The sequence below is a fragment of the Magnolia sinica genome, chromosome 13 (genome assembly GCF_029962835.1).
Source record: "Magnolia sinica isolate HGM2019 chromosome 13, MsV1, whole genome shotgun sequence".
In the NCBI taxonomy this organism is placed as follows: domain Eukaryota; kingdom Viridiplantae; phylum Streptophyta; class Magnoliopsida; order Magnoliales; family Magnoliaceae; genus Magnolia; species Magnolia sinica.
Genome location: NC_080585.1, coordinates 19,531,197 through 19,544,702, shown reverse-complemented (window position 1 = coordinate 19,544,702; position 13,506 = coordinate 19,531,197). Strand labels below are relative to the sequence as shown.

The 13,506-nt window shown below is 40.6% G+C and overlaps 1 protein-coding gene across 1 annotated transcript; it reads right to left on the bottom strand.

The window, feature by feature from the left end:
- Positions 1-11,668: 11,668 nt before the first annotated feature.
- LOC131223108 (phosphatidylcholine:diacylglycerol cholinephosphotransferase 1-like) lies at positions 11,669-13,182 on the bottom strand. The gene is made up of 3 exons (XM_058218417.1): positions 12,675-13,182; positions 12,449-12,586; positions 11,669-12,335 (listed from the first exon to the last, which is right to left on the bottom strand). Exons 1-3 carry the CDS (start codon positions 13,053-13,055, stop codon positions 11,991-11,993), a joined length of 864 nt encoding a protein of 287 aa, XP_058074400.1. The 5' UTR covers positions 13,056-13,182; the 3' UTR covers positions 11,669-11,990.
- Positions 13,183-13,506: the final 324 nt, after the last annotated feature.

Genomic DNA, 13,506 nt, shown 5'->3' with positions numbered 1-13,506 from the left:
TCTGGCGGGGTGTCGTTTTTTAATGGGCCTTACTATGGGTTCTCTCACAGACGGGCCAATGTGGCGTGTGCACGCTCAATCCAGCCATTTATCATGTGGGCCCCACTTAGTATGTGACATGGCCAGAAGATCAGACTGGTTGGGTCACATGAGGTGTATGTTGAATGTAGAATGTTAATTTTATTTTTCAACCGAACTGTCGCAAGGACGACCTGATTTACATAGCGGGCACCAACTAACGACATGTTGAATGTCGATGTAATGTTTTTCAACTATCCTGTCAGGACTGCGAATTTTGGGCTGCAACACGTACATGGTGGGCCCGACTGTTGAGCTGCACATTCTCAGAGAATAGGATTATTCTACATATGCTCTGTGTGTGGTCCAATGGGGTGTGTTCATAGCATCCTTGTCCCACAATGAAAGTCAGATGCCCTGAAAATCAGGCTGATCCCACCATCATATGGGCCGCCCCACCATCATGTGAGCCGCCCCGTAAATTTTGGTGTGAATCCATGAAGCTTATTTAGACTCCTCACAAAGACTTTTTGAATCCACCAGAAAAAATGAAATTTAGAAATAAATCTAGAAAGTCGAAATAAATTTGAGGAAGACCAGAAATTAAAAATAATTTTAGAAAATCGAAATAAATTTGTTGAATATTAGTAACTGAAATAAATGAGTCTACAACCCTTTAAATAGGGATACCAAAGACTTAGAATAAGTTTATGAATTAAACTATAACTAAAACTCCCTAAAATTTGTAACTTAGGTTTAACCATGTTATTCTCCTAATTCTTTTAAACACTTTTCTGTACTCCTAAAGCGTTGGATGAAGAGTTATAGTCAAACTAAAACTTTTTAAAAATAGTAAAAATGAAAATAAACAAGGAATTTGATAAATGGGTTGGTTGGCTAACTTGTCCTGCCCAAAATAATATATGGTATATCAAGTAACTCATTCTAGTTTGCAAGATATGCCTGTTTTAAGGTTACGACAGTTTTGCTGACTTCTGCCTCTGATCAGGCCTTCTTTGATCCAAAAAACCTCCAAATTCATGGGGTGGCTCACATGATGGTTGGTTCAGGCTGAATTTTGGGGCATCCAACTTTCATCTTGGGGTGACCCTGATGGACTGGTTGGATGCATCACACCCCACTGCGCCCCGCATGTAGCAGTTGCAGAATAAGCTTAGTCTGTTTCTACAAGGACTTGTAGAGGAACAGGCTTCTTATGTAGAGCGTTGGATCCACATGAAAATTCAGATAATCTATTAAATGATGGAATGACCATATTGTGGGAATTAGCAGATAAAAACAAAGAAAGGCTAATAAAATGATATTGTGAATTTTCTCATGCCCAGAGGCCAGAAGACAAGCCCACATGAGACATTTACAGCATTTGCATCTCTTGGACAGTGTACACTTACACACAGAGAACCACCGACACGTGATCTGTACCGCACAGATCACTGTGCCGTCTGATCGGGGTGGGCCCCACCATGATGTGCTGATGACATCCACTCCCACCATTAAATGCCTCATCCTATCTTAGAACCATGGATCCACCCAAATCATGCCGATTCGTGATTCAGGTGGGTCATAAGAAAGGAACGTCCACCCTTGATTTCTCCAGTGCCCACCTGATGAAATGAAGCAGATCCAAATCTTAGGTGGACCATACCATAGGAAATAGTCGTGATTGAATCCCCACCATTAAAAGCTTCATGGGGCCACTGGAATTTTATTTGCCATCCAACCTGTTGGTAAGGTCACAAAGACCTGGATGAAGCGAACACATAGTTACAAGCTTGATCCAAAACTTTTGTGGCCCACGAGGAAGTTTCTAACGGTCGATTACCGCTGCTTCCTGTGTTATGGTCCACCTGAGATTTGGATCTGCTTCATTTTTGGGATGATATTCTAAAATGAGTTTTCAAAATGGATGGACGGCATGGATATAAGGTACATGCATCAAGGTGGGCCCCACGGTTAGGGATCCCACCCACCTTAGTGGATCCGGGGATCCACTAAAACCTCGCTCGATTTTTGGGCCCTAGGCCAAACAGAAGTAGCAGGCATCTGATGGACGGAGGGGATGTAATCAGGACATCATGGTGGGCCCCAATCAGACCACACGAAAGATCACCTGTGGCCCAATGCATTATTGAACGACGGGGAACCGTCCAATACTTAGCTGTCCACCGACTATACACGTGTCCTTTCCGAACATCCAGTCCGATCCACTCGTCAGGTGGTCAAAATTCAAAAACCCCGAATGAGAAAAACAGACGGTTAGAAATTAAAAAAAATAAAAAAAATCAAATCGCCAACAGCCGATAATCATACGTGTGTGCCACGTTGGCATGACGGTTTCTCGATTCCGGAAGTGAAGTGTTAGGTCTTCTTTTCTGAAAATCCAAGTCACCCTTTTAGAAAGTAAAGCTTAACCCACTTTTTCAAGCTAAAGTCTTCTAGATGTGTGAATTTTCTTTGCTTTCTTTCTTCGGGCCTGCATTTGATTTTAGACAGGTCTTAAACTAACAGCCACAAATTTCGGTCTCCCGATATTGTTTTTCTCAGGATAACATTGGGAAATATCCAAAAAGCTAAAAAATATATTTATTATATATTAATAAATAATGTTAAAATTTTATATATATATATAGTGAATTAGGCCAATTTTTTTTTTTTATATAATTTTTGCACCGTGAATAAATAACATAAAAAAGGAGGAAATTTTAGAAACATCCAATATTTTGATGATATGGTGATAATATCATTTTTTAACTTGAAATGAAAATATCGCGAGATTTTAATAATCTTAACAATATTTGGCATAGTGACTTCATCCCGTTTTAACTAATGGTGGCATGTGAGTTTGGCCAGGCAGCTTAGGCCTGGACTTTTGGATTTTTTAGCCTGATTGTTAGTGCATGCTTGAGGATTACTGCCTAATTTACAATGTTGGGAGGACATGCAGAAGCAATTCTGAGTTAGAATCAAATAATAAGAAATCAAATAAACCAAGCACATAGAACACAAGCTTTTTATGTGGAAAAACCTTTGTGGGAAAAAAATCACGACACAAGATGACAATAAATTTACTATAATAAACAATGTTATAAGAGATGGAAGAATTTACCGATTCGAGTATTAACCCCAAAAAAATATACAAAACCTTAGCTTTGCCCTCCATTTGCTCACAAAAGCCTTAAACACGTTCTCTATCCCTAATCCATGATTATAAATCATTAAATAGAGTTAAAATTGAATTAAGAAACAAAAATCGCAATTTCATAAAACTGCGTAAGTCGGTTAATGGGAGCTTTGATCTGATCGAGTGCCATCGATGACCCATCAATGGGATCAAAGCCATCTTCGATAGAATTGATTTTGACCTAAAACTATCTCGCTAGCAAAAGTTTAAAAAAGAGTTTATCAATGGGATCAAGTGGATTGTCAATGGGATTGATAACAACTCAATGGGATCGAGTGGTTTGTTGATGCCATCGACAAACCCAATTCTAGACAACTGAAAGACATTTAACAATAATCTCCACCATGTCTTCAATTATCATGAACCACATCTCCAAGCTCCTTCTCTAGTTGCCTCCATCATATCTTCACCATCATTGTCGCTCTTGTGTACACTTTATCTTCATCAAGCTTTCGTCAAACCTAAAAAAGTCGCACATAATTTAAACTACTCTATAGGAACCACCTTCATAAGAACTCTTGTGTGGATCTTTTCAAGAGTCAATCCACATTCCTTAAGCATCTGTCAGATAAAACGATAACGAATATAAATATGTTTAGTACGAGAATGGTAAACCGAGTTCTTCGTCATGTTTATCGTGCTTTTGTTGTCATGATTTATCTCAATCATTGTCATATACTTTGCTTCAGTTGTAGAAAGAGCTACCGCATATTGAAGCTTCGATATCCAACTGATCGTTCCACCCGCTAATACAAACGAGTATACTCACACCCGCGTACACGCCCACACTACACTACACCACGTCCATTGGCCCACTCTGGCCCGGTGCACGCGTATGTGATTCATGGCATAGATTGAGGCTGATGACATAGCTCCCCGAAACAACCAAATTCACATGCCCCCTAAAAAGGGCCTAAGCCTTATGCAAAATTTTCATCTTATAAACATAAAGTTTTCTTCTTGTCTATTTGATGTGGGACTAAACCCACACCACTACAAGACAAAATTCTTTAGGGCGTGTTTGGACGGGCCCATCCCATGGGATTAGATTGTATTAGGGTGGATGGCAGGTAATGATAGCTGCGTCAGTGGATTGCTGGCAATCCCATGGGATTGCTATATCTAGGGAATTTACCACCGAGTATGTTTGGCCCGCCTGGCCAATCCCGGGATTATGCTCGGCCAATCCCTTCCAATCCGTCCACCCAAACGTGTCCCAGGCAAAATAGATGGGATTATGAGGGATTGGGTGGATTTCGAGGTAATGATGGTGATGTTAGTGGATTGCTGGTGATCCTATGGAATTGCTCCAATCCAGGCAGAAGTTCAACGTGCCTGTTTGGCATGCCCGGCCAATCCGAGGATTGCTCCTTCCAATCCCTTCCAATGCAATCTAATGCCATCCAGTCTGCTGGCCAAATAGGCCCTTATTGTTTTTTAAAATTTTGGAGGAAATTTTCTAAATCATTTTAAAATTAATTAATTATTTATTTTAAAACACCAAAAATACAACAATCCCTCATATATTTTAAAATAACGATTTTCGGGTTATATAGAAATAATTGTGCATTATATCGATGTCTAATAGGCTTGAATCGATACTTAGAATAAATAAGGTAGATTCACAGGAGTTAATTGACAAATAATCTTGAACCAGATTTATATTAATGTAAAACGGCTACATATATCACTCACATAATTGTTCTAATTTAGATGATTTTATGGTTTAAATCATAAAACCCAGGCTATCATGGACAACGCTTGGCCAAATTGCCATGGACAGTGGCTGATCGGACACTACCATGGACATCGCCCAACCAGATTGCCATTTACAGTGGCTGACCGGACACCTAAATACAATGACTGAGAAGTGAGAGGCACTCGAGTGTCTTATCGAGGCATATAGAGATACTGATGGTTCGGACGGACAGATGTGTAGGACAGGTGAGAAGCTTTGACAGAGGCAAGGAAGGCTAGACGAGCGCACAGGGTAGAGGTAGGGACGAGTGGGGTTGAGGCTCAGACAAAGAGGAGAAAGGGGAAGGGGAAAGGGGCTAGGGCTCAAGGCGGGCGTTAAGCTTTGGAGAGGGGGTGCTTGGGCTCGGACATTCAAATGAAAAAGAAGAGTTAGGGTTTGAAATTTCTAATTATATGAAGTAATTGATACCAAGCCAAATCGAACCGAGTCGAGTTCAAGTCGTGGTCTGAGCTGAGTCGAGTCGATCTTAGGCTAGCTGAAACTCGGCGCAAAATTTTTTTGAGCTCCAAAAAATATCTCAACTCAGCCTGAATTCTATTTCAAGCCAGATTTTCTGAGTTGAGTCAAGTTAACTTAGTTCGTGTCCAGCGCAAAGTATTGTTATTTTTAGTGCATTTCTATGGAAAACAATTCATTTGCAAAGGTGCAAATGCACCCCTGTATATGTAAAATCGCTTTTGAAAAAAATATTGCATGGGGTAGCTTTAATTGTGGTCTCAAGTCCAATGGGTTGGACCATAAATTACCATCCACCTAACAGATTACTTCCAATTTTTCATGTGCGTGCCACATCCTACCCTTTCAACATTATAAAGATCCCTAAGAACAAAAATCAGCCACATCGACTCATCAAATGAACCATGCTTGTATTGTTATTTATCAACGGCTAGAAATTGTTTTCTATGATGTAGCCCATTCGATGAGCGGATAAGGCTGATTTTTGCACTCAGTGATCTTCAAGGTTGGCCAACCTGTTGGATTTCACTCACCCACCAATCATGGGAAGTTATTTGATGTGTGGACAGTAATTACAGTCCAACCAGTTAGACCCGAGACATTTTATTTTATGCAACCCTTTGGATCTCTATGCGAGAGGATATGCACACGCACGTGCACGTTCCGTATCGAGAATACTATTAAAGGTACATATTTGGGGGACGCGGATTAGGTGCGGCTCCGGCCTTACCCACGACTGTGCGGCCCTTACTGTGGGGCCCACATTAATGCATGTATCTTATATCCACGCCGCGCATCCATTTTTCAAGATCATTTTAGGGCATAAACCCAAAATGAAACGAATCCAAATCTCAGGTGGACCATAAAATAAGAAACCGTGGTAATTGGCCATTAAAAAAATCATTGTGGGCCATAAGATTTTCATCAAGATAATATTTCGATTTTTCCTTAATCCAATTTTTCTTTTTCACATTATCAACAGATTGGATGCGAGTAAACATTACTAAAACATCACGGTGAGCCCTGAGGAGTTTTTAATGGTGCGACGTTCAATCACCATTGTTTCCTGCGGTATGATCCAAGTTAGATTTGGATCTGTTTCATTTTTGGGCTCATGACCTAAAATGATCTGTAACAACAGATGGACGGTGTAGATATAGGTAACATGCATCAAAGTAGGCCCCACGGTAAGGGATTCACCGTCTTCGGTGAAGCCGGGCTAACACCTAATCCGCTCCCCGTACGTGGATGCTCAATGAATGCACGCCGTCTGCATTATTTTCAACGGTGGATGAACTACTTCATAACTCATGCTGGCCCACCTTCTTGATGATGCACGGGGAATCCTATATTCATAGTCAGACACGCATCAACCGTACGTCTGGCATGTAATCTACCTGACATATATTGTGGCCATTTTGCGCAAAATTGAAATGATAATATCATGACATTTTCACAATCTCGACATTTTGTATTTTTTGCTATCTTATTGTTAATCTAGCGCAAATGGACATTAATTACGGTTAATAAATGGAATAAATGGAGATGAAGAGAAGGAAAAGGTGTCCCTGCTTGGGTGGACACACCATGATATTTATGTGAGATCCAACCCGGCCACCATGTGTGTTACTCTATGTTAGGCATATGACTAAAAAATCAGCCTCATCCATGAGGTGTACCACACAATTAGAAATATGTACATGTCAAAGCTCACCCTCTAAACTGTTGCCCTTGCCGTGGTTCACCTTAATCAATAATGAACTTGATTTTTGAGCCTCAAGACTACATTTTAGTATGACAATCAATGGTTGGAGTGGATTCAATAGAATAATCAACTTGATTTTTGAGCCTAATCAATAATGAGCTTGATTTTTGAGCCTCAAAGCTATATTTTGGCATGTCATTGAATGATGGGAGTGGATTCAGTATAATAATCACAGTGGGCTCTCTAAACGTCACGAGTGGATATCTCTCCCATTTGTTTTCACTGTTGTGGTCCACTCATATCAATGGTCAACCTAACTTCTTTATCCTCTTTATTTATTTATTTATAGATCTAGGACTTAAATGGAATTATATATCTAATGGTTGGTATAAATCTCACATACCCATTATGGTGAACCCCATTAAAAATGAAGATTTTAACACAGTCCCTTCAATTTTCCAAGGGAAATAAGGCTTATTTATGAAAAAGTAGCTTTTAGCCCACTTCGTTGGACAACTAGCTATTTATACATGTATATAATAACTTTTAAAGTATTAAATGCATATGAAATTCAAACCTTCCATCAAGTTGGTCCCACTATGAGGATCGCTTAGTGAAATACTCAATCTTATCCACACGTTAAATGGGCACACAATATAAAATAACATTCATACATAATAAATAGCAAAACATAAGTATGGTCCACTCAATGACTAGTTGTAACTAGTTTTTCAATGGGTGATGATTAGAATGGGTTCAACCTAGCATTGGGCTTGGATGTATGCATGAAAATTTTACAAGGTTATGGGTTCCCATCATGCGTGAAAACCCCACCATGGTGTGATTACATGTGTAAAAGAATAGGGCGCAAGTTATTTGTAGTTGGACCTTAACCTATGTACCAACTAATTAAACCCTAGTCTTCATTTTCTTAGGATATCCTTGAATTTTCTATGGGATCCAGCATGATGTGTATGTGAGATATATACTGACCATTAGATGTATAGCTTCATTTTAGGGCAAAATCCTAAAAATCAGATGGGCTTGTTATTCAAGTGGGCCACAACAATGGAAACGATTAGGAGAGACATTCACCCACCGTGATTATTATATTGAATCTACTTTAACTATTAAATGCCACACTAAAACATGATATTAAAGCCTAAAAATGAGGTTCATTAGTGATTGGGTGGGCCTCACCAAAGAAAAATAGTTTACAAGCTTTGACCTATAAATTATTTCTAATTATATTGTCCATTTTATTTATAGATGAGGCTAATATTTTATTTTATTTTTACCTTGGATTTAACATGAAGTGACACACATGACAGTTAGTCCACCCAAGTTGAAAACCCCATTTCCATCTCTTCCTCTCCCTTATCATATAACAATTATAACTACTCGGGATTGGTTGGATGTGACGTATAGTCCAATCAGTTAGACTTGAGTGTGCTTCATATTTAAAAAGTTAATGCTGTTTATTAATTAATAATAAATTATTTTTTTTCAGCTAGATATTTTCGTATGATAGAGAACGAGGACCTGAATTGACCAGTGCAGTACCGGTGGAAAAGCTCCGTAGGCTGTACCATGATATATGTGTTTATCCATATCATTCATCCATTTTGCCAGCTCAGTTTAGAGCAGGGACCCAAAATTTAGACGGATCCAAATCTCAAGTGCACCACCCCACAGAAAATGGAGGTGATTGGATGCCCACCATTAAAATGATCCAAATCTAAATTACACTGGTCCTGTTTGTAACGTGGGATTAGGTGTTATTGAATTGCATTAAATACAGTTAACACTTCTCAGACAATAATTATATGTGTAGAAATACCATGATTTTTTACCACCTAATCCAACGTTTGGATTGAAATCTTCCCGGGAAAATCACCATAAATATATGAAATTAACATTCGTATGGACTTTAAAATTGTAATTGAATTCTTCTTTTGGAAGAAAGAAAATATTATATCCCGTGAAACCAACATTTGTGGACGTTGGAATTGTGATCAATCAATCAGATTTTACAACTGATGCCCGCCACATATATTCATATGCAACTCAAATGTGATGTGTAAAGGGTACATGTTAATAGACGACATTAAAAAAATAAAAATACACGCATCAACTTCTAATGAATTTTAGAAATTCTATCTTCTGATGGATCAGAAGATCAAATACCTTAATAAATACAATCCTATTGATTTCAAATGGGGAAGCATCTGACTAAATACCACTTAATACTGCATTCGAAGCAGGCCCTAAAATGAGACGGTAGAAGGCGGTTTAAAACGCATTCATAATGGTAACCCACGGAGGTTTTCCAGTGCCTACCTGGCACTCCACATCCCAAGAAGTTCCAACTTATCTGATCACGTGATTTTCTGGCCGGAGACATTCACTGACAGTTGAAAATGAGAAATATCTATGCCCCTTTCAAGTGTCCACATAATCAGAGTCTGATTTGGACTGTTCAACCAATTTGATTTTGGGAAGATATCTGGTAACAAACATTTCCACAATTTAATCTTTTTAATTTGAGTTAATGTATCCCATTTGGAATTTCAGAGTGCCCCGTGTATCGAGAACCATACATAGTCGGAGTATCAAATAGCTCATTAAAAAAAAAGGAAAAAGAAAAAAAGAAAAAACAGGAAGAACGTCACTGGCAAAGTCGCCAGCCATATATATATATATATATATATATATATATAAACAGGAAAAATAGCACTGCGGGTGACGTCTAAAGCAATGACCTAGAGAAAATGGAAAGATTCCAACCAACAAGCTTACTACACTTAAGAGTGCTTGATTTTCTAATTTTAAGGTAAATGAGTAATAATTATTTACGTTTGAATTTCTGGCTGCATTTTGAAGGTAATGTCGACAGCCGACTTCGTTTATAACACTCTGAGGTCACCCGAGGGAAAAAACCATTACATTTGTGGGGTCCACCATGATATACATGTCTTATCCACACCGTTCATCCCTTTAGCCAGCTCATTTTAGGGCACGAACCAAAAAAAGAAGAAGAAGAAACAGATTTAAATCTCAAGTGGACCACACGTAGGAAACAATGGGAATTGAGCTACTATCATTGAAAGCTTTTCGAGGGCTATAGAAGTTTTGGATCAGGCTGATATTTTTGTTTTCCCTTTACCTATAGCTCTGTGACCTTAGGAATAGGTTGGATGACAAATAAACATCAATGTGGGCCCTAGCGAGAAAATAGCTTTCAATGGTTGACGTTTTGACAATCACTGTTTCTTAAGGTGTGGCCGATTCGACTTTGAGATTTGCCTCATGTTTCTATTCATATCCTACAATGTATGTTAAAAAAGTTGGATGGTGTGGATAAGTCACATACATCACGATGGGGCCCACAAGTTCAAAACGGTAATAGAATGATCTCTTCGGACCGGTTTTCGAGATCTAATTCATATTAGATTTCAAACAGTTGAAATTACTCATAATTACTTATTTCCTGCGTGAGGTTTTCACCATGAATGTGTTTTATCCACGCCGTTCATCCATCTTATTTTTTGGGGAATTGAACGTTTACCGTTGAAAACTTCATGGGGCCACAAAAGTTTTGGATAAGTCTGGTTGGATGACAAATAAACGTAACTGTGGGCCGTAGGAAGGTTTCAACGGTGGACGTCCTTGTCCATACCAATTGAGCTTTGTATATGCTTCAATTTTCGGCTCCTGCCCTAAAATGAACTGGAAAAATAAATGGACGGAGCGGATAAAACACATACAACATGGTACGGCCCATAGAGCTTTGACAAAGGTAGCTGGTCTTTGGGTCACCAGCCAGACCGCCTCCACGAAAGTAAGGTTAGTCATTCCCATTAGGAGTGGAAGACGGGACGCATTAGGAGAACATGCCAGTTGTCCACGTTCAACGTATGAACCGATGACGTATGGGAGCGGATTAGCTGTTACTCGGGAAACAGCTCAGTGGGTGTTACTCTAACCGTGTGGGGCCTACCTTTATGTACTTTTTGTATATCCACGCCGTCCATATGTTTTTTCATCCTATTTTAGGCACGATCCCAAACCTTAAGAAGATCCAAATCTCAGGTGGACTGTACCATTAGCAACAGTGATGAATAACCATTTAAAACCTTTCGTGGGCCACGAAAGATTTGGATCAAGCTGTTCTTTTTATATTCCTTTCATCCATTTCTTATTGAAATCATTAAGAGATTGGATGGAAAATAAACATTACGATGGGCCCTTTGGAATTTTTAATGATGAGGCACTCAGTCACCACTGTTTCCTGTGGTGTGGTCCACCTGAAATTTGCATCTTCTTAATTTTTAGTAAGACATCCTAAAATGGTCTGGAGAAACGGATGGACGGCACGGATATAAAACACACCATCAAGTTAGGCCCGCCCCACGGTAAGGGTAACACCCAATCAGCTCCCCACACGTATCCACGCAAAGTACGGCACGGTTGCCAGATTAGCCGCCTGTGGTGCCAATACAGGCCACTCGTGTGGGGACGTAACGCGTGCCGGAGATCCCGGCCATTCGCTAATAACAAAAAATAATGTCGATGAACGATTACAAAAGGAAAAGAACAAAACTCAAACCGTCCAAATTCAACGAACATGTGGCTCGTATTACCCTGATGTCACTTTACAGTGCACCCTCACTGATGAATTGCCCAGATTTCTGACACGTGTGCCAACCCTCGCTGAATCACGACGCATCAAAACAGAAAAGACGGCAATTTCTTCTCCTTTGACTCCCAAGTCATTGCCTTTTGCCAGTCCAATCTCGGAAACGCGTTTTTAGGCGAAAGTCTGGTATTGAGATTGAGAACGAGATTGCTCATTGTCTGTTTTGTACGGCTGTGATTGAATCTGTGGAGATGTGTTTGTTATGAAAATGGTGTTGAAGAGATTTTCTCTTGGTGTCTTCGTACTTCCCGGCTAGAGAATCGAACAGCAGGCCTGCACCCACCCCAACTGCTAGATCGATGGTGTAATGGCCTCTCGTTGCTAGCAGCCTCAGCCCCTGTAGCACGTTCAGTACGTCGAACGTCAACGCCAGTCCGTGCCGTTGCATACGTCTCATGTCCATCGACGCAATCACCGACCCCGCTACATGCCCGGAGAAGAACAGGAAGAACGACACATTCCCCACCGGAAAATCCACGCCCGATCCCAAGAACCCCTACACATGCATTGCATGAATTCGTCACTAAAATCCATGATCGCAATCGATCAACGGACCAAATTCGACATGACCCAACTGATTAACGGCTATAATTAGATAGTGAGTAATACCTGTGGCAATGGGAGTTGGGTGGAATAACCCAATATTCCTCTGCAGGTGAACATGAACAGAGCGGATATGGTAGCCCGCGGTCTACCTTCCACTAACCACGTCCATAGTATATAAGTCGTTTGCATGCCCACAAACACCTGCAACCGTTGGATGAAAAATCAACGTTAGTGATCAACGCATTCTATCAAAAAAGAAAAGAAAAGAACCCAATCCATCTCATCTCACCGTATTTAGGCCTGCTAAGGCAGTGTTGAGAGCGGGCCGGAGAGCAAGCAGGCGGTGGAGAGGATGCGTGAGCACGAACCCAATATCGAAGGGAGGGGAGGAAGGAGGGACCATGCGGAGAGTGTACTCGACGGCCATGAAAAACAGGAGAGAGATGGCGAAGGTGCACGGAATGGGGTGGTACCGCGGGACATCTACAATGTCTTCTACCGACCAGGTCATGAAAGAGGCCTTGCCGAACACTGCCATCTTTCTAGCGTCTGTAGTGAGAAGGCAGGCATGCTCTCTTTCTTCTTCTTTATCTCCCTTGGGCTTGCTTTCTCTGGTTTTGGAGTTGCTCCTGAGGGTGGATGGATGGTGGTGGTGAGCGTTTCCGTTCATTGTTTTCTCCTTTGGGGGTTTTGGGAGTGGGGCATTTGGGTCTGTGAGGGCGATATATATGATGGGTTAGGGCGGAGATTTCAATGGAAGGGATTTGATGACGTGGCCTCAAGGATGGATTTTGCTTTCCTTGGAAAGAGGAGGCGAATTCCAATTGGCGGGACCGGAATCAGCGCGAGGGTGGAAGACTGAATTGCGGACTCGGATTCGGTACTGATCCCTCCCGTACCGAGGTCTCCGTACGGGTGGGTTTTGTGGGCCCTAGCAAGATGTATCTGTTTTATCCACGCCGTCCATCAAAATTTCCATCAATACAAAAAATAAGGCACATCTAAATTTCAGGTGGACCACATCACATGAAACAGTGGTGATCGAACGCTCACCATTAAAAACTTCCTAGAATGTATGTGTTTTATCCACGCCGTCCATCAAAATTTCCATCTCATTTGAA